Source organism: Corvus cornix, chromosome 5 (genome assembly GCF_000738735.6).
Source record: "Corvus cornix cornix isolate S_Up_H32 chromosome 5, ASM73873v5, whole genome shotgun sequence".
Classification (NCBI taxonomy): domain Eukaryota; kingdom Metazoa; phylum Chordata; class Aves; order Passeriformes; family Corvidae; genus Corvus; species Corvus cornix.
The window spans coordinates 32,602,371-32,624,937 of record NC_046335.1 but is presented as its reverse complement, the minus strand read 5'-3'; the positions used below and the strand labels follow the sequence as shown (position 1 = coordinate 32,624,937).

Below are 22,567 nucleotides of genomic sequence, written 5' to 3'. Positions count from 1 at the left end.
AAGAGCCGCTTTTCTTTAAAAAAAAAAAAAAACCACACAAACCAAAAACCCACAAGCAAAAAATCGAAACCCTCAGACATGTTGTGAATTAGATATGAAATAATGGATGCATTGTTTAGTCTAACCATTTAAATTCAGGAAAGGCTATTTACACATGGCAATACTTACTGCTTTATACTGTCTGATTAAGACTATTTTAAGTAGGCTATTAATAAGTAATTTATAACCAGTAATGTATATAAAAATCAAACATTAATAGTTCAATACTTTTTTTTTATTAATGCTTACACTAGATGCTTTCTGAAGAATTTATTTAACCATTGTAGTTGTCAGTTCCATTCCTATTAGCATATTTTGCCAATAAAGGTTGAAATGGTAAATTAACTTTTCCATCCTTGAAATACCAGGAGTTTTTGATTGATTGCTGTTGAGCAGCGAGGCATGAACAAAAAAATTAATAATCTCCACTAAAAATAATTTTAGAGGAATCAGGGAAGTCACATAAATTCTGCTTTAGGATGCAGGTTGGGATGCCTTGCTCTCCTCAGTGTGCAGCTTCCACTGTGTTCCGTCGAGTAGCTCAGACCAGCGATGCTCGAACGAGTCAGGTTTTAACAATGCCTCTGAGTTCCGATGCAGTGATTTTTTTTTTTTGCATCGTTTAGTGCTAATTTCTGAAGTTAATTTTTATTGAGTAGGCTCCGGAGGCAATTGCAGACTCTCACTAAAATGCTGTGGGCTTTTTGTTTTTTCTTTCTTTACTTTCAGTCTAGAACACATAGTGTTTAAATTTCAAGACTTTACTTGACTGATGAAGTCTTCCTCTATTGTGCTCTTAGAAAAGAGGTTGTTTCTGAATGCAATTCTCATAAATGAAAGCTTTTAAAGCAGCATTATGGCTTGTGTCACTCTTACCATGTTAGCACAAAGATCCAAATTGGTCATGAATATGGAGCATTCGCAGGTTTCTCTGTACATAGGAGTGGGTTGTCAGGACAGGGCAAAGGGTTGTCATATGGTTTCCTGTGCAGAATATTTTTCTAGGAAAGCACTGGAATGTTGCAGTCTGTCAGTAATAAATACCTTGTTTTTAAAAAACAGAAAGGGAGCGCTTCAACAGAATCTGAAAGAAATCCATATGCTAGTTTGCTAAAATGAAAGCATCTTATTGAAGACATTTTGGAACACAGGTGGCTATTTTTCCTGCTGTATTTATATAATTTTCAAAATATGAGAGATTATTAAAATTAGGCAATTTAAAATTGCTGTCACAGTGAAGTCTTCTCTTTGCTTGTATTAAACTTACCTTTGACGTTTACACAGTGATTCTCATGTGGTTTTCCCCAGTACACATCTGGAAGCAAATTGTTTTGAACAGTTACTGACAATGGGTTGTCTCCCACTGGAAAATAAGCAAGAGTTGAGGTAGCCTCTGACAGTGGATTATGCTGTTCTTTGAGTACCTCCTCATTAAGCATTACTTATGCTTGTATTGGCACTTCAGTACCTGAATGGTTTGTTACAATGTCTCTTAGGTGAAGAGAATTTCTGGAATGCCTTTTTCTTAATAAGCTTTTTGAATAAAATGCCCTACTGAGATTGAATTAACATGAGCAAAACAATGCACATACATATTCATTTATTTGTATTTAAGATTCTTTGATAGTACATTCTTAGTGTAAGCATGCTGATAGTTTGCTTTTGGAACTTCAATGACAGTTTGATAACAAACCTGTGAGTAATTTTGTTACATGACATGGTTCACCATATACACTACTGTTTGTTGGTTTTTTTTAACAATTCCACTTTTTTTCTTTTTCAATTATCATATGTTTTCGATGGGATTTTCTTGTTTCCAGTGCTAGTTTTATGTCTAGTAACTTATACTAATAATAACCCAAACACATCCCAAATCCAAACAATACAACTGTGTTGTTTTAGTTGTGGAGTGATCTTACATTTGTATTTGTGAATGTATTTATTGAATTGTTTTTGCGGTTATTGCTGATACAAATGAGTATAATGGTGAAATAAAAGTAATCTCAAGATTGAAATAATCTTCCTCACAAATGAATCAAGAAGATATGTTTTGAAGATATATGTTTTATCATTGCATGTAAATATCTTAACGGCAGATGTCAAGAAGATGGGGCCAGACTCTTTTTAGTGGTGCCCAGTGACAGGACAAGGGGCACAAATTGAAACACAGGAAATTTCATCCGAGTATGTGGTAAAACTTCTTTACTTCGAGGATGACAGAGCACTGGAACAGTCTGCCATAAGAGTGTGTGGAGTCTCCTTCTCTGGAGATACTCAAAACCTGTCTGGATGTGATCCTCTGCAACCTGCTCTGGGTGAACCTGCTTTACCAGGGGGTTGGACTGGATGATCTCCAGAGGTCTCTTCCAACTCCAACCGTTCTGTGAAAAAACTGAAATGTTGTCCATATCAAAAATAACGTGTGGTTAAGGAAAACTAAATCTTTGATCGCTTCTGAAAGGTTTCATCTGAAAATTATCAAAACCACTGTGGTAAGGAAGAATTTAGTCTTTCATGTGCAACAGCTTAAATTGACCAAGACCAAGAAAAAACGCAGAACTGGTTTATACTGCCTCTATCTCATGTAATATTGTTACTGTGGTCTAAGAATTGCTGTCAGTATCCATTCATGACATTCTTTTAACATTCTTTTAATAAACCATTCTTGCTTTATTGTTTCTGCTGATGCTTTCACACATATTTGCTTCTGTTTGCATTTCATTCAGACTGATCTTGGTATTTCTGTTGCAGGTCTCCACAGACAAATCCCTAAATGGCTCAGGAAAGGATCCACTACTTTTTCTTGTATTAAGGTCACAAGTTGAAGTATGCCAAAACCCCTGTAGTTAAATAAACGAGAGCTTTTTCTTTGTCTCTGCTATCTTGGAAGACCTTTTGGATTTGTCATAGTGATTTTTGAGGGACTAAAATATGCAATCTTTATCTTCCTCTTCATATTCCCCCTGAAGGCACAAAGTATGTCCATGTTTGTTTTTAAGGTAACAAGACTAATTATATAGTTATTACTGAAAATACTACATCCAGGCAATGGAGGCACAACATGAAAGGTTTTCATCTGTTAATGGACACATTTTAGTCCCTTAACAGAAGAGCTGAAATCACTATTGATATTTGGCATATGTTTTTGTTGCTACTTCATCTGCTTAAGTCAAGAGAAATTGCTGGTTTGTTTTCACTTTTTGCTTGTTTTCATGTGGCATAGGGAGATACGAAACCTTTTCACCTGCTGACAGTGGATGACTCAGTACAAGAGAGGAGCAATTATGTAAATGTGTCATCCAAGTATTCCCAACCAGTGTGACATGGTAGTTTTTGAAGGAAAGCAAAAGGGACAAAGTGGGTGAGAAATGTAAAAATACGAAAGACGAAATATAAGTAATACATGCCTTGGTTTGTAGCAGTAGATGGGTTGAATGTTTAATAAGCAGAGTTCAATGAAACAGCAGCTAACATCTTGGTTATTTGTGGATTTACTGGCTCTTTCACAACAAGAAATGTTTTAGAGATGGCTGCAGAGAACAGATGCAAGAACTGTGGAAAGCTTTGCTAATGAGCATGTATTTGTATATGTGTGGAGGAAAACACAGCAAGCTGTAAGTGATTTGATGCACCCACTTGCTGATTTGCCCCAATCAAACAAGTCACTGCCTGTGTGCAGTGTATCCTTTTTGGTGGAAGAGGTAGGACATGCACATATGGCTCCTCACTCTCATTTCTGCTGGAGGCTGCTGTCCTTTACAGGGTTCGCTCTATGCTGCATGGTCTTAGGTTCATTTAATTTTTACATGCAGATGGCTAATATAGGGTAGACCTTATCAGGTCATGTATATATACATATAAGAAGACAATGAAATAATTTTTTAGTTTCAGAAAATAAAACTAGAAACTAATTTTATGTTACATTGTTCCAGCTTTTTATCATGTTTTCATGTTGAAATCAGTTTGATTTTAATATGCTAAGAGGCCTAAAAATTCCATATATCAGCAAAGAGATTCTGTTGAGCTGCATCTATCAGCAAAACACAAGTTTAAAATTACATACTGCATGTGGATGATTGAAGAGGGAGTTTGTGTCACCAGCACATGATATGTCATGCATTGCTGCACAGTAGTGCAATGTAACACACAGCAAAGTACTGGCAATGTTATGGCAGGTTTCAGGGTACATTATCTCCTGCTGTGCCCAGTAATTTATGATGTTCAAATATGGATATCTAATTGTATTTCTAACACTAGGGAAGAAAAGGAGACTTAAAGCAAAAATGACCATGTTCTTTTCCTTTGCCAGTATGGCAGTCATCTGGATTATTGGAAGGTTAAAAGAAAAGTTAAAAATTCTTTCCACACATCAGGAGTGTATTTGGGGTGACTGTTAGGCAGTTTTACAGCTTATCTTACTATCAGAACTATTTTGCCGCTAGATGGTGTCCAGGCCTAGAATTTAAAAAAAAATTCCTATTCTTGAGGTCAAGAAAAATGTCAGTATTTCTCCAGTTTTTGTATCTTAATCTGGTTTTTACTACAGTCAATCCTGGGCACTTGCATATTGCTCTGGATTCTAAGACATCAGTCCTAATAAGCTGAATTTCTGGCTTTTTTTTTTAATTGAAGGGAAGTGTTAAGTACTAATATTAATTTTTTTTAGTGTTTCCTGTGAAGGCATTTGAAGATTTAAAAGTTGAGGCCCATTTCACTAAGCCCAGTGTTATTCTGGGTTTAACAGTGCTGTCTAACAGAGAATGGACCTGTGAACTGCTTCTTGCTGGGAGGATTTTGAGCAAAGAAAAGGGAATTCAGTTATAAGAAGAGTAAAAGAAAGCAGATTGGGACTGGACAATAAAGAAGTCCAATAGTGGAGTTCTGTAACAGATGGCAGACTGTAAAAAAAAAAGGGAGAGGAAATCTGTGAAGTCTCAATCAACAATTGATTTTGTAAGTGAAATACTTGATCAAAAAAATCTAAAATTATACTTCAGGCCTCTATATATTTTAAGAAAAAAACAAACCAAGTCAAACCAAACCTCACTTCTTGCATTCTGTCAGGCCAGAAATGCCACTATTATCTTAACAGTGAAGCACCTTGCCTGCCCAGAGTTGTCCAATGGGAACATATCTCTTCTCTTTGACAAGTTGGAATAAATCTGATTCAGCTCCATAAATTTATATTTCTTCAGAGGAATGCCACACTTTGGTAACTCAATAGAATATTTTTCCATGTGATTTTCTAAATAGTATTTGATTTAGGGTCATACTGATTTTTTCAGTGTATAACTCATGGTTTATCAGATGTGTGTCAGAGTCCCAGCTCTACTTTCTTATTCTTAGTGAGTATTGCTTGAGTCCATTCACAGGGCTGGGAGGAGCAGAGAGAACCATTCATGACAGTCAGCTGGCAAGGAGGGGAAAAAGCTTGTTTCTAAATATAATGTAAATTAATCCCACTGCACAGGATGTATTAGGCATATGTAATTTCTGTGTGAAGACATCTGTGTTTGAAAAATTAAGAGCAAATATGCCCAGCTGGTGGCATGGTGAATGGTTGCATGGCAAAACTATACAAAAAATAAAATTTTGTTTGTAGTAAATGGGCACTTGGAGAAAGGGAAGCACAGGCAAACTAACGCAGGAATGATGTCAGATCTTTCTTAGTTGTATAGAGCAAAAAAAAGTCGCAGGACTGTGGCGTAGGTCAGGAAATAATTTCTGCTTTATGAAATAGCTGTTAGTGTGGTGTCTTTCAGCTACAAACTCCCTAATTTCAGCTGTAATGGCAGATGAAAATTGGGGCAAATGGGTAGGAATTTTTTTAAATCAAGAGTGCAAGATAGCCTCAATTTCCAAACAAAAGATAAAGTCTGTCTTCCAACTACTAGTAATTACCACAGGCTTTTAAAATTTTGCGCTCTGTTAAGTGTCATTCATTTTAAATTGTGTGTATTTCTCATTTTTTTCCTCAATAAGCAAGCCAGGGAAAATCAGCTACCCAGTAATTAAGTAAAATTAAAATTGTCCAGTTGGTTGTATAGGTTGCACAGATCTCACATACCCACTATACTACAATATGGCACACCAACTAATTTCTGTTATATCATGCTTATGCATCGTTGGACCATTTCTGCATTGCATTCTTGTCTGGTAGCATTTTGTATGGATATAAGGGTGAAGCCAGGAGGGAATAAGGTTCTTAACACAGCACAGGAGGACATCAGGTTGAGTGTGGAAGATGGGAAGTTGCTCCTGTCAGCTGTTGATGGTGGAGCAGCTTAAAGCCCAGGCCAAATGCTGGAGTTGCTCTAAAACACAATTTTTTTTTCACAACCTCACAAGTGCAAAACTGTCAGTCTCCTCCTGGATCTGTCCTTGGCATGTCATGCAGAGATGGCAGGTGTCCTGCAGGTTTCTCCTAAAAGAACCTTGTTAGGGACTAGGGCTGGCTTTCTAAATTAAGCATTTGTGATGTGAAAAGTCACATCTTTGTGACCTTATGTTTTAGTGGCACCAACATACCTGCCTATGCATTGCAGTGCTTGTGGGAAGCCAGACAAAAAAGGAGCATTTGAAGAGCCATGGCTGCACTTACATAGTGAGGTTACCAACAGAAGTGACTGCAGGCTCTCTACAAATAAAGAGGTACAAAGAGGCAAACAGCAGTGTTATTTAAAAACAAATCTTAAAACTCTCTTGTTTCCTGTGTTAAGACTGCTGTTTGCAATTAGATTCAGCACAGTGGTCAGGGTTGCTTGAGTAAATCACCCTGTTGCTTGACACAGTCCTCTCATGACAATACAGGTTCAAAATAGCCCTTTTGTGATTGCTTTATAAAACAAGGGGACAGTGGCTATTCCTCTTGTGCCAAGGATGCTGAAGAATAGACAGATTGTTCAGAGAGATAACTGGCTTCACTTGCATTCCAGGCCTTGCAGTGTTTTACTGATAACATCAGATTTGCTCTCCGAGGGTGACTGGCATGAGGCCTTGTATAAAGTGGCCAGGGGATCCACTAGATATGATCCTTTGTTGGCAAAGGAGATTCAGGATCCCATGCTTCTACTAATGGTTTCATATATGTTGATGATGTGGGCATCCAATATTTTTACCTCATCTATATCTATTCCTTCTATTTCCTTTCTCTATAGAAGTGGTCAAAACATTGGTCCCGAGGTCATGGGGGACTCTCATGGAGGTCATGTAAAATCCTTGGTTTAAAAAATTTGGTTATATTTTGGTTCTAAGTAGAACAAACTGGTCCCTTAGGAACTGTGATTCAAAAAGTTACTAACTTTGAAAAGACTTATATTCCTGTTATGGTTAGAGCAGTACATCTGGACATTCTTTTTTCAGTTTTTCAATTTCCTAGCTTAGGTTTGAAAGGTAATGCTACACTTTGTGGCCATATTTTCCTGACATGGGAACAATCCATGGTTCTGAAGTTGCAGATGCAATATTCTTTAAACTTGTTTTCCTTCCAAGGATCTTGAAGAATCTCAGGTTCTTTGAGAAGATTGGTTTTAAAATAGAGGCCAGGAATTCAGGCAAGTCAAGTGTACTGAAGCAAAATAAGTGGGTTTGGTTATTTTCTTGATTGGCTGGAATGATCTTGATGGCTGTGGAAGGACCATAGTTTATCAAAAGGGAGAAAATTATTGTTCCTGTCTAGAAATTCTCTCCATTTAGTGGGATAGAAAATACAAAAGGTGAGGTGGGAAAAAGTGGCAGGGGGTATGAAGAACTGGAAGATTATCAGTGCAATGCTTTTTTATCTTCCTTCAAGTAAGCATATCTGAAAGAAATGCAAGTGGGAATACAAGACCATTAGCATGATGCAGTTACTTTAGAATCTCCCTGCAGACAATAAACATATCAAATACTAAGGACAACAGTAAAATAGAAGTCAAAATGGAAATACATTAATGATAATTTCGCATAGTGATTTTAACATTAAAAATATCATCATATCACATAAATTATGCTTTCTGTAAGTATAATTTTTAATTTCCTCATATATATTTTCTACCTTGCTCCACCTTCAGAGCAAGTCACAGTAGCTGCTGCCAGTGGATTATGTAGGCAGGTTGTGGCCTTGGACTAACTGTAAGTGGTGCTGCAACAAAAGCCAGTGACTTACCTGTTCCTGCAAGAAAATCTTTGTTCACTTTCTGAGACTAAGCTGCTATGAACTAGTTCCTTCCATAAAATTTTTCCTACCTTGTAACTATACATGGTTGGGAACAGAAACCATGTAGACAAGTATCACTTTAAATGAAAGGGCTTCCAATATAATTTAAATCTATGCTCTGCAGGGAGCTACCCTGTGCTGGGCAAATTCCTGCTTTGTGTATTTCATTTGACCTGATAAATCTCTTACATAATTATACTTCTGAATCAATAGTTACGATGAAAGTAGGAATGTGTGAATGAGAATTCTAAGAATAGGAGTGAGAAACAACTTTAAATTAGGGAGTTCTCCTGTTTTATGAAGGGAAAAGAAAGTTAGGCATATAGCAAACCTTGTTCCAAGGTAGTTCATTTGCAGCAGACACTTCATTTTGGATATAAAACATTTGGTTGCACATATGTACAAACTGAAATTGAAAGAAATGTTCCAAAATGACAAATTAAATATTTTCCCACTATTTTTAACTGGACTGCAATTGTTATTTTAATCACTGAATTTTGAAGTTGGTAGCTAAAATGTTAGAAAAGGTTGGATTTGGTTTCAGGAAGTTTACTTTTTGTTTTAGTTTTATGGTCTTCTTTCATCTATAAAGGTTATTCCATCAGTCTCATGGCTACACTCATACAAACTAAAATAAAAAGAATTACCAAGTATTGCGAGAATTTATCTGTGCTTGAGCAGGTTTTGGCCCACATGGTCTTCAGAGGTCCCTTCCAGCCTCAACCATTCTGTGTTTCTGTGATAAACGTGCACATTTCCTCAAGCTGTGTAAGCCAAAATGTATCCTGATATATCCATATTCTTTCTGGAGAAGAATAGGTAAACATACATCTTAATATAAAAACAGTATTTAATAGCTTCCTATCGCGGGTTGCCAAAAATGTTTCCAATTAACCACTTTTTTGGAATGTGGTTTGTCTTTTGGCAGAGTAAGTTCTGTGAAAAACTCTTTCGTCAAAATATTTTGAAAAACAATAATAAAGAGAGTTGGGAGAGTTGGGAATGTAATCTGGTGTTTCAACACAAGAAGTTTTTCCTATTCATCATGTTCACGGAGAGTGTGACTTTTTCAGTTAGTTGTTTTTAATGAACGATTTTATTGGCTAAAGCCTAGTTTCTAGCCTTTTTTGTGGCTTCCTGATTTGTTTTTTCATAAAGAAGGCTGCCATCTCCTTCCCTGTGACAATGCAGGGAGCGTGGGTGGGGTACACAGAGGCTCTCTGCTAGGAAGGATGGCTGAATTCCTGGAACCTGCTCTGGAGGGAGGTGAGCAAGCAGAGGATGGCAGGTTGTGAGGAGGAGGATTTTGCTGGAGTGCAGACTTTGTTTTGATTCAATTGTGTACTGATTAAAGTTAACAAAAATGTAAGGTGGATGTCATACCCATCTAATGGATTGAGTTCCATGAATTAATCGACAAACAGCAGTATTTATTCTTTTTTTTTTGGATGACTGCATGGCAAATACATTTCTTTAGATAACTGTTTCTGGTTTCCATGGTGATCTTACTTCTGCTTGTTAAAGGTATTTTTAAGAATCTTTCACATTCTTTGAAGAGCTAAGCTCTTGCTAAGAGCTAGTACTTCAGGACTATCTCAGCTGTTGATGCCTGCATAAACACATTGCGTCTGGCAGTGAAATTCAAGGAGTACAGATTGGAGGAGAAGCAAAAGTAATTTTTGCTGCTCTGAATCAGACTAATGTACTCTGATAACATTTCATGGTCAGAGAATGTTACTGTTTGTAGATTCAGTAAACTTGAACCACAGTAAAGGCTAGAAGGACTTCTGGACAGCATGCCATTGTATTTACTTTCTCAGTGTACTTCCATGCAACCTAATGTACTGTGTGGCTCCTTATCTATGATGTGTCTCAATTAAAAAAAAAAGTAGGGGATGACTGGAAACAACCATTTTTTCAATCTCATACAATAGAGTTGGTATATAGTACATGGAGATTTATTGAATGCTGATAGTTACGATAATAACAGGATAAAATGAACTCTGCTTGTGGCAGGCTTTAAACATGTTTCTAATGTGAAAAGAGCTGCTTCTCATGCAGTGGTTACCTTTAATATTTCCTACTTCTTTTTTACTTGGAGAAATGGTCAAAGGCACAGATGAGCTCCTTACGGGGAGCAGCTGAGGTTTGTTCAGCTTGGAGGAGAGAAGGCAAAGGGGTGACCTCATTGCAGCCTACAACTTCCTCAAGGGGAGCAGCAGAATGGGAGGTGCTGATCTCCTCTCTCTGGTGACCAGCAAAGGGACACGAAGAAATGGAATCAAACTGCATTGGGGAAGCTCAGATGGGACATTAGGAAGATGTGCTTCGCTGAGAGGGTGATTGGTCACTGGAACAGGCTCCCCAGAGGAGTGGTCACAGCACCAAGCCTGACAGGGTTCAGGGAGTTTCTGGATGATGTTCTTAATCATAGGGTTTAGTTGTAGGCAGTCTTGAGAGGAGCAGGGAGTCAATGAACCTCACTTCCAACTTCAGCTATTCTATTCTAAGGTTGATATTTATGTCCTGCTCAGTCAGTCTGTGTACTGAGAAGGTTGTCAAATAATGTCAGGTGTCGTAAGGGTCTTATGCAGACACGGCTCACTCTCTGAGAAGACCAAAGATACGCTTTTCCTTTTTAAATTAAAAACTCTTCATCTTTCTGCGTTAGTGGTAGAACTTGGCAATATGGGATATGCTTTGTGACATGGGATTGTTTATAAATGACGCTCATGTCCCTGACAGTATTGACTTATAGGAAATTGCAAGGTGCTGTATTTTCCAGCTGCTTGTTCACTCCAGCTTTTCTTGGATGCCTCCCAGCTAACCAGTACAAACCCCTTAGGAAGTCTGAATCCAAGGTAATGTAGCTCTAGACCAGTTATCCAGCAGAAACCCTTCCGAAACTAACCCATGGTAGAAAATGACAGCTTTGCCCACTGTGAGGATGTGCAACAGCCCAGTATAGTTGTAACCTCAGGAGAATAAATTTTTCCCAGGTTCATCAGTGAATGACTAATAGATGGAGAGTGGAAAAGAGCCTCTAGACATTGTGAAAAGATTCATAGCACAATTGGTATTCAGAGCACAACTGCTTGTTGAATTGCCTTGTTGCCTGGAACAGTGTTATCCTCTTCCATGGAAAGGAGTTGCTGGGGAAAAGTGAGGAACAATGAAATGGGAAATGTTTGCAGTTTTGTTCCAAAGCTTCTTATATTTGATACCATGCAAAGTTTCTGGTGTAATTTTTCCTCTGCTTTGGGATGCATGAAGGGAAATACCTGATTTGAGGGTGTCAGCAGAAAGATCTACCAGTCTATACTTAAGCGTATCTGGTTCATTAGAGCAGTTTATTAATAGATAAATTACTTATAGTTGCGAATGAAAAAATAATGTTTCCCTGAGGGATATTCCCTGACTAATTTTCCAGTGTCCCAAGTGGACACTTCTGTCTGCTTATCCCTTTTTGCCTTTCAGGCTCTGACTTTATTTTCTGTTTGACGAGTTCTTCCTTATCTTTGAACCAATACTTTTTTTTTTACACACTTCATTCTTCCCATTTAGGATCAGTCAGAACCAGAGCTAATTTCATTTCCCTGTGACTCTGATGTATAAATGACAATATGACATAATTTGTAGAAGTAATTCAACAGCTGAGAATATGGAGTCTTGAATGAAGCTCCTCTGCAGGACCCTGAAGAGTAGCTCAGTAGTTCTCTAGAGGCTTCTGAAGTATTAATGAAAACACTTCTGATTTCTTAGAGTTTTCCATTCTTCATTTATATTAATTCTAATGCAGGTGAAACTTATTTGGCAATTAAGGTTATGATCAATGCAATTGAAACTAGATGAAAGATCTAAATTAATGTAAAACAAACAAACAAACAAACAGAAACACACACACAAAAAGCCTGTTTTCTCCCCTCTCCAGGGCATTGTAAAAATATACTATTACTGTTAGAAGTGCTTTCTAATAGCTGGGGAGTTGGAGATACTTTTGAAAGCAAGTGGTTTGATTAACTGAGTATCTCCTAGCAACTTAGAAAGCTTAAATACAACTGATTGAATACTGCCTGAGGAATACCTTGTCAAGCCCAAAGCACCTGCCAAAACCAGGTGATGATTCCTTTCTTTAAAAGACATCAGATAGTAGAGATGTAACTCAATATTTTGTCAGTATCGAAAAGGAATTTGCATAAAACACCTGACACAATATATAGAAAATTGAATCCCAAATGATATTCAAGTACTGCAGACCAAAATAGGAGGTCTGTGAGGTAGATTTTAAAGTTAATATTGTATGCTTCTGTTGAAACAGTGCTGTTTTATCAAGAAGCAAGCAGAACTAGACCTTTTGCTAGTTCTTGGTACTTGCCACTTGCTTTTACACATTGGCCATGTGAACAAGAATATGATATTGCTGGTATTTTACGTGGACAGCCATAGGAAAACTCTACTTAGCACATAAAAACTTGGGGGTTTTTATTGATTGGAGGAGAAATCAAGGCAAAGAATGATAGTGCCAACAGAGAGAAGTGTTGGGGGACTGCAGCTGCTTTTCTGTATCTCAATCAGCAGCTTAAGATGCTGTTTTCTCTCATTATGTCTATTTGTAGGTAACCTACAAAAACGCTAACAAATCTGCCACATAAATCAATTACACTTCAACTCAAAAGAACTTCTGGTAAGTGTCAACAATATAGAGTAACCACAACATGGCTGTTGATATGGTCTGCAGTAAGAACAGTTTAACTTTGCTTGGAGGTGGGAAGCTAAACTCTACTTTGCATGCTGTCCAGCTACAGAGAATAAATGGAGTTGTCTTGTCAGGCAGTATTTGTATGCTGGCAGCTATGCTTTGACTGATCTGGTGGTACTGCACAGTACAGCTTTGGGAGAAATAAAATAAAGGAGAAAAATAATGTCTGTGAAGTCAGGGTTGGAAAGCTGGGACCAGGTTACATGATTTTGAATATGTGTGCCCCACTCAGCTGTGTTAGCAGAAATCCTGCCTCCATAGATCAGAGGGGCTGAAGAACTTGATCTAGACAGGCTGAAACAGTTGGGGTTGTTCAGCCTGGAGAAGAAAAGGCTCCTGGGAGACCTCATTGGAGCCTTCTAGGACTTCAAGGGGGCTACAAGAGAGCTGGAGAGGGACTTTGAACAAGGGCATACAGTCATAGAACAAAGGGGAATGGCTTTAAGCTGAAAGAGGGCAGGTTTAGATTGGATATTAGCTAGAAGTTCTTTACTGTGAGAGTGGTGAGGCACTGGAACAGGTTGCCTACAGACATTGTGGATGCCTCATCCCTGGATGTGTTCAAGGCAAGGTTAAATGAGACTTTGAGCAACCTGGTCTAGTGGAAGGTGTCCCTGCTCATGGCAGGGGCATTGGGATGAGATGTTATTAGAGGTCCCTTCCAACCCAAACTATTCCCTGATTCTATGATCTTTCTAAAGACAGATTCTTAAAGGAGAGAGAAAATCCTATGAGTTTTATGGTATCTTGATATGCATTAGAAAGGCCCCATGCTGTAAAAACAGATCACTTAATTTACTCTTGGGCTGATGCTGTGTGAGATAGAATCATAGGGAAATTTGTGATGGAGAACTTGTGTCTGTCATATGATATTTCTTTCTGAGATCTGGATGGAATGCAATGATAAGGGAAAAATACTGTCATAGCTAATCCTGGTTTTTTTCTGTACTTCTGTTTCACTGCCATCCATCCAGACTATTTGAAACAAATGTATAGGGCTTGCATATCCAAAACAGTGGGTTGCATTCTGTGTATTCTTCTGTGAAGTTACGTGCATCAAGTCTTTTCTGTTCTGTTTGTGCCATTTGTTTTGTTATTAGGTACATAGAGAATGTCTTGGGCGAGTGTGTAAAGGTAGATTTCTTCTGTATGTGGCTTTACACAGGCCTGTCTGTGCCACTGAAATGTCAATGAAAAGAAAAGCAAGCTGCTGTGGTCCACTTACAAACAGATTAAAACTACATACTTATATTTATATTTTAATTATATTTGTATTTACTTAGTGTATTTTTATCTTTAAAAAAGATTTCTGTACTATTTATTAAAATATAAGCACTTTAGCCAATGTCTGTATTTGAATACTCAGGATGGACCATTTAATACAGGAATCAACGTAAGTATCTAAAAATATGGTTTGGATAATTATCTTAGGCGTTTGCCTCTGAAATCCCCTAATACATTTATTACCAGAAGCCAGGAGGAGGCAGCTGGGGTGTGATTGTTTTCGGCCTTCTGATTTATAAAGCCACTAGCCATTACAGACTTCCTAGTTTGAGCAGCATGAGGATGCAAATCAGTGATACCTGGCAAACTCCAAACAATTATTTTTCTTTGCAGTACTAGGGAACATTCAGATATGTTAAGATTATTGTTATTGGGGTTTGGGGATAGTTGTTTGTTTGTTTGTCTGTTTTCCTTTTTTTATGCTTCCTGTCTCTACTCACAGGTAACATCATGGTGCTGTGGTCGACTTGCAGAACATCGCTACTTAAATCTGTAACAAACCGATTCATTAAGAATTTGGCCTGCTCGGGGATCTGTGCCAGCCTAGTCTGTGTGCCTTTTGACATTGCTCTTAGTGCCAGTCCACACTGCTGCTGGTGGATCTATACGATGCTCTTCTGCAGAATTGCCAAGTTTCTGCACAAAGTCTTCTGCTCAGTGACCATCCTAAGTTTTCCAGCCATTGCTCTTGACAGGTAATGGGGAAAATTTGCCATGATCCTGGATTTTTCTTTCTTCTTTCTCTGTCTTGATAAATGTGGTATCACTGTCTGTAATGCACACCAGTGTTGCCACTGGAACAGCATTATCATTTGCCCTTCTCCAGGAAGACTTGTGATCTGCCTCACAAAAAACACAAACTCCTACCACTTATAATGATAAGTGTGAAGAGTTAGGTCTGTCATGAAAACTCTGTGAGCTTAAAAGTCCACAGCAGTACTCTACTAGTAAGCAAACAGCCAATCAGTGTCTGAAATTTGAAGTGCATGTCAGAGATGCACTTTTTTATTTAACTGCACACAGAATATTCAATGTTCAGCAATGCTTTTGCTCAGGGCCTTGCCAACCACAGTTTGTGCAAAGCAAAACACCATTGTGCTTCCAATAGATGGATACATGTAATTTGTGACCAACAGCTTTTTCCAAATATCCAGAAAAAATCTGCTATAAAGCAACTTTTGAAACAATGAGTCTGGCCTTTGAATGTGACATGTGCCTCCATCATGTCTTTTGAAATTTTGAGTGTGTGCAATGTCCTGTCTAGTTTACAAGTAAGTAAATGGTGAAATTTTCAAAATAATATTCATATGCATCAGCCAAAGTGATATATTGAAAGAAATTTTCACCACCGAAAATGTAGCTTGACATTTAAATATTCAGGTTTTTTCTACAGACAGACTTGAAAAGGCAGACCTTTGGGGGGATTTTTGTGTTGTTTTTGTTTTTTTATTCCTTTCATAAACAGGTAGTCAGTTGGCAACTCAGTTAGGGATTTGGAGCTTTATACTCAGATGGCTCCTGAGAGGTTTCTCTTAAGCAGTATGCTCATTAAAATAATTTTTTTTTTTTTTTTTGACAGATACTACTCTGTTTTGTACCCTCTGGAAAGAAAAATATCTGATGCAAAATCCCGAGACCTGGTTATCTATATCTGGGCCCATGCAATAGTGGCCAGCATTCCAGTATTTGCTGTGACCAATGTGTCTGATATTTATGCCATGTCCACTTGCTCTGAATCTTGGAGTTACTCCCTTGGCCACCTGATATATGTCATCATCTATAATATCACCACTGTGATTGTACCAGTGGCTGTGGTATTTCTCTTTATGATTCTTATTCGCAGAGCGCTGAGTGCCAGCCAGAAGAAAAAAGTCATCATAGCTGCATTAAGGACCCCTCAGAATACAGTTTCTATCCCATATGCCTCCCAGCGAGAAGCTGAGCTCCATGTCATGCTGCTTTCTATGGTTACGATATTTATCTTCTGCAGTGTCCCCTACGTGACTTTGGTGATTTACCGCACTATACTCAATATTTCAGATATATCAGTCTTCTTGCTCCTCACTGCTATTTGGTTGCCCAAGGTCTCTTTGCTAGCCAACCCTTTATTATTTTTAACTGTTAACAAATCAGTACGGAAGTGTTTAGTGGGGACAATAGTACAGCTGCACCGAAGGTTTAGCAGGAGAAACATTGTCAGCTCGGGTGGTATTGCAGATGATAATCTGGAGCCCAGTGTCCATTCAGGAAGCCAGCTTCTGGAGATGTTTCACATTGGGCAACAACAAATCTTCAAGCCTACGGAAGATGAGGAGAATGAGACCAAATCCATTGGCTCTGGTGACTTTCAACGGAAAGAAATTCCTACCGCCAGTTTAGAGCTAGGACAGACTTTGGTTCACAGGTTTATACCACAGACGATTGCAGACTCTGCAGCTCAGGTGGCCCTAGCTGTGCCCACAGAGGCTGACACAGTAAATGACAAGTATTCCATGCAGTTTGGTTTTGGACCCTTTGAGCTGCCTCCACAGTGGCTCTCAGAAAACCGAAACAGTAAGAAGCGACTCCTGCCTCCTTTGGGGAATACCCCTGAAGAGCTAATCCAGACAAAACAGCCTAAGTGTAAAGCAGAAAGAAAAGTCAGCAGAAACAATAAAGTCAGTATCTTTCCCAAGGTGGATTCCTAGTAAGAGCAGGAGTTTTAAGTGACAGAGGAAGGTCACTTTCTATTACATGTTTGATCCCATGGATCTTTATTATGTTGAAATTTGTTACAGCCTGATTTTTTTTGCCAAATATAAGTTAAATGAACAAACAAAAGAAAAACATATATACAAATGTTCCTTATTAATATGAAATACTTCATGAAAATAATATATCAAATGACGGAAATTTGTAATTTTATCTCTGAAATCCTTACAATGATACCTGTCTTATTATTAACTTTCAAAAGTACATATGGATTTGGCAACTCTTTTTATAGCTGGATTATGGAAATATGGCAGTTGGTTTTCTGGGAAACCTCATGGTATATTAAAATGGACTGGGTATCAAAGTAACTTAACAGGAGAGGCTGTAGAGAGCAGAAGACATGCAGCATGGGTAAGTCCTACTCTCCTGCAAGTAGACACAGCAAGATTCTGCACATTTCATTAATGAAGTAAGATGGACTATTAAGTGCATTTGTTTTCTGTTAAGCGCATTTATTTGATCAGTGTTAAAACTTGCTGGATGTTTTTGCACAAATTAGCTACCAAGCATTTGCCAAACATCTAAATTATTTTAAAACCTAAACTGATGCTTTTTGGCTTAAAACATCCACAAAGCCAAGAATACCCAAATCATCATGTGTGTTAAACCTGAGAAAGACTTTTTTTTATAAAGATCCCACATATAGTCCTGTAGTTTTAAGTAAAAACTGGTTTGGAGACCATGAAGGACAAATCCAAATATATATGTGCTAAGAATCCTGTGATAAAGGGCATGTACAAATGTCCCTAAAGTGTAATGTATGTATTAAGTAACTATGGGGTAAGCCTTCAAATAAACCAAGCTGCTGGTGCACTCTGCTGTTTTCTTACGGGACAGCTAGCAAATGAAAGAAGTGGGGGTGAAATGCTAGTAGCCTTTCTCTGAGTACGACAGTCTCAGTTTCCAAGTCTGTCTCTCACTCACACACAGAGAGACTCACAGAGAGGGATTCTGAGTGTTTCAGTGACAACTGAACTGTTGGGTGAAGAAGCTGGTAACAAAAGGCAAAGGTTGGGTGAAGAAGCTGGTAACAAAAGGCAAAGGTTTATTAATGCTGTTGCTCCATATTGCCAGAGGTAGAGAGGTTTTCCTCCTATCTTCACAGATACAGATACCAACCATGCTGCTCCACTCTTCTTGCAGAGTAGAGCGCCCAGTGTATGAACACAAGACTTGCAAATCTGGTGGCTAATTTCTGAGTCACAGTCATGCCAACCCTGGTATCAGCTCAGCAGCCTTTCTGTGAGAGTTCAGGCATTGTGCTGCCGCTTGCCTCCCAGCATAATCACAGGCATATTGTCTCATTTATACTGAATGTGAACTTTAAACTATTTCTGTCTGTTAGGTGACCTAAAACTATTGCAGCCCTGGTATTTTCATTCTTGTTCAGTTGCAAATAGTCTTTCATCTGCACTCACTGTTGTCTCTGTGGGTAGTTTCTTAAAAGCACAATCTCGTAACACCTGTTTACTCCTTGTGGTTTTCCTGTACTTCAGCCCTTTGCTGCATGCTGAACCTTTATCTGTGGTTACTGTCTGTTTATGAAAGTAGTTTTCTTTAAAGCATGTTTTAAAAGGGACAAGGTGAAGAATCTTGAAAAGTTCACAGTAACTTACTAAATCCAACCAGTTAATCTTAAAAGTGAGAAAAAATTCTGCTAAAGCAGAATGTACCTTTTCTTCCTTTGACATGTTTGAAGGAAGTCACCAGCTTCTGATGGCTCCAAGGTGGTATTTCTACAAGTCATTAAAAGCAAATGTTTTAATAAAAATGTATTTAAAGAAAAGTGTATAAATTAGTGTGTAAAATATATTTTTCTCCATTTCCTCTGTGGTTTCAGTGCACTTCATTTCTTGCTAGTTCAAGAGCTTCTCAGCTTGGGAGTGAGGAACAGTCTTCAATGGGTGGTGGGAGCCTGAGCTGCCCTTCTGAGATACAGAGATGAGAAGATAGACATAGCTTGCCTGAAATCAGACAGAAGAAAGATTCCAGAAAAAATTCGTCCTTCTGTGGCAGAGGTGGAGAAGTACCACAGCACGCATTTTTTTTGAGTGTCAATAAAAAGTAATTTAATGGAGTGTTTGTTTTTCCAAAGTTAGTGAAAGAACAGGTGCCATTGAGAAAATCTTGAAAATCTAAAAATCAAAGTAGGAGTTGTAGTTTCCTTATGAATTTTAGCTAAGTTTAACATTCATGTCCCACTTACATATAGGTACTGCTCAAAATCTCTGTGATTACTGAATGTGGATAAATGTTGACTCAGATTCTGAAGTCCTTTGAGGAAAGCAAACTTGGTTTTGTCCTTTTCAACTCTCATGTTGAATGAAATACCACTGATAAATTTAAAGAGTTAAATTGTATATAAGTTTGTGTTATATCTGGAAAGTGAAGGGTTTGTGATGGGTTTTTGCTGTTGAGAAAAAAATACGTCTTTCTTTCAAAAAGAATACATGTAAAAACTTTATTGTATTTTTTTTAGCTGATTGTATCCAAAGACATGGAAACCCTTCAACAAAAAATTAACTACAATGGCTTTCTGTGCCTCAAGAATTAGTTGAGAATATTTTTAGTCCATCTTTCAGCAATTTATCCATGCAAATGTTTAAAAGAAGTGGAAAAAATTCACAAAAGCACATCTTTTTTACAGAAAAAATAATCTGTGTAAAATTCACAAAGTAGCCTCTATGCTAGAATTGCCATCAGAAGACAGTAATCCAGGAAACTTTTTATGCAAGATGGAATATTTCACTTGTAGAGTTTCGTTTTTAACTCAGTTTAAGACAGTAGTAGCTTTGAGTCATTACTGGTGTCTCTTGGATTGTTGCTCAAATAATCTGACTGGGCAAAATGTTTTCCAGTCTCCAACATGGAAAAAAAAAATCAAGTCTTGTTATAACAACACATAAAAGTTAGGCAGAAGTGAGTTTTGGGGTGGTTTTTGGTTTTTTGGTTGGTTGGTTTTTTTTGTAATGATGGTAGTTTTTAACCACCACAGGTGTTGGTAAAATAAATGTTTCTAGATTATTGAAGAACAAATGTGAAATACAAAGCAAAGTCATGGGACTTTTAAGAAGAAAAAGCCTGGGGTAATTTGGCTTGTGCAAATAGATTTAAAGGCTGAATCTTACTACTGGAGAATAAACTTGGAGGAAGGAAAGATAGAACCCATTATTCTAGCACAAGGGAGGAAAATAGAGCTCACATTAAACAAAGAAGGAAGTTGTTTAAAAAGGATGAAAAGACTACGAGGACAATGTCAGTTTATTGTTCTGAGATATCCTTAAGAAATATTGTTAAATTCAAACAAACATCATGCAAAAATTAAAAAAACCCCAAGTCCGAACCCAATGAAAAACCAAAACAGTCCTTCAGTACTAGATAATGGTATGTTGGTGGAATACTTAAAAACATGTATTTTCTCTTCTCTGTGAGGAGAAAGTGGACGATTTTTAAAAGGAACCATAAGAAATACCAAATGAGATCCAGTTCCTGAATATACATCTGTTAATGCAAACCAGGGTTTCTCTAGCAGCAGTTCTGCATCCCAAGGTTCCCTATGCCTAAGCATAATGCGCTGAGATGGTGATTTACTCCAAAAACTCCTTTGTGCACACTACTTGACTAAGCGGTATTATAACTTCTTGGCCTCCATTTCTGTAAAACTAAACCCTCTCCTTTTTGCCTGGATCACATCCTAAGCCACAGAAGAATGTCCTGAGACACTTGCAGGGTTGAATTGTTTGGGTTGCCTGGCACCTTTTTGGTTGCAAACTCCCAACACTCTGCACCTGTAGCACTAAGGCATTTCAGCACAACCCAGTCCATCTTGAGCTTCTGCTTCCACACTCTGCTCTCATCCTGCAGCAGCAGGTGTGGCAATATGGACGGCAGTTTTGTCAAGACAGGAGCTTTTCCAATGCAAGTCAAGGATTAAAACCTGGCTTTAATAAACAATGGGAGTTTTACCATTGACTCTGGCCTTAGCATTTTAGTTTGGCCTGTCTCCCTTGGCTGACACGTTGCTCTGCTGTACCACTACTGTTGATGATTGCTGTATCACTGCAGAGCTCTACTCATCCTCACTGAGGGTTCTGGGAAAATTTGAATATAGCCCAAAATTCATGGCTCTTTGCCCTTAACTTGGCACATGCCAGTCAAAAAATACTACTGCATAATCACTTGTTGTTTGCAAGAAAAGTCTGTTTATTGCCTAATATTTAGAGGAATTAATATAGTTAATATTAGCTCTGCATGTCAACCTGAGTACTGGAACTGCTACAGTCTGCCTTAGAAATATTGCCTATGGTAAATAAAAAGCACTTCAGGTAAGTACATAGAAGGACATTAAAAAATAACCAAAGATAACTAACTACTGAGCATTAAAAATCTTGATATTTTTTTCTCAACATGTATGAGACAATGAAATGAAAGTTGTTTCGCTACCTATTTGTGTATTAAAAGGCTTTTCAGAAGAGGAGTATGAAGGTAAGCAGTGGTAATTTGGAACAAGTTCCCTGTATTTCCCCCCTCATTTGTGTTTCTTTTTGACTGGATTAGGGAGAAGAGGATGATTGAATTCTGTTACTATGACAACTGTGTTCTGAGTATCAAGACGGCTTGTCTAAATGTGGTTTCATCATGTTATAACCCATCTTTTAGGATGAAAAGCACATCTTGGAGTGCTTTTCTTGCTGTGCACTTCCTAGACACAAGAGTTTTTTCCATTGCAACCTTTTTATTTTTTTTAAACTCATATTTCAGAGAAGTATCTAGTTTATCTCAGAACAAAACTGACCTGTTCCTGGAAAGGGAAAAAAAGAAAGCACACCCTTGATTCTGCTTTTTTAGTTCAAGCTTCAGTATAAGTACACCTGCCACCTATAACAATATTTGAGATTATGTAATATTTAATGTTATTAACATTATTTATTAAAGTTATTTAATGTTACTAAAGTTCAGTTCTTATTGGAGAGGAAGACTCTCATGACCTGATTTACAGGATTTGAGATTAACTCTGCGAACCTCTTCTTTTCATCTCTGGATCTTCTAGGACACAGCAGATCATAAGATCAGCTGTGGTTTGAGATATCCCTGCTAAGACATTATTACTCAATCTCAGGTGTGACAGTCTCATTGGAAGGAAAACTTCACTGATTCTACGTGGACAAACACCAGTAAGAACCCCATTCCTGCACCAAATCCAAAGGAGTTTTATGTCCATTTGTAACCAGATCCAGAGCCTCTTTCCACAGGCTCTTGTGAGGTTGTAGGCAAGGGTAATAGGGAAGTTGGTAATAAGTCAAACTCTGTCAGCTGTTAAGCATATGCACTGTACTGTCGAAAAAAAAAAATATTGGGGCAGTTATACCTAGCTGCTTGGCATAGCTCATTATTCATAGCTAATGTAATTCCTAATACAGAAAACCTGTATTTTAGTTTAGCCAGTTCTGAATGATGTTGTCCATTCTACTGCTTTCGCATTGTCATTACTGGCCTTAGACGTGCAGCTTGCAGATGTAAACATGCATTTTTCTGCT

At 37.9% G+C, this 22,567-nt stretch overlaps 1 protein-coding gene across 2 annotated transcripts in view; it reads left to right on the top strand.

Moving 5' to 3' along the window:
- GPR176 (G protein-coupled receptor 176) overlaps nt 1-17,843 on the top strand; it is a 34,576-nt gene extending 16,733 nt beyond the window's left edge. Inside the window, exons 2-4 of one of the 2 annotated variants that reach the window (XM_010391184.2) lie at nt 12,853-12,920; nt 14,722-14,974; nt 15,859-17,843. In XM_010391184.2, coding sequence (XP_010389486.1) covers nt 14,730-14,974; nt 15,859-16,966 — 1,353 coding nt within the window. In that variant the 5' untranslated portion in view covers nt 12,853-12,920; nt 14,722-14,729 and the 3' untranslated portion in view covers nt 16,967-17,843. The remainder of the gene's footprint in view (nt 1-12,852; nt 12,921-14,721; nt 14,975-15,858) is intronic. The other variant, XM_010391168.3, reaches the window with a different exon arrangement.
- Nucleotides 17,844-22,567: the final 4,724 nt, after the last annotated feature.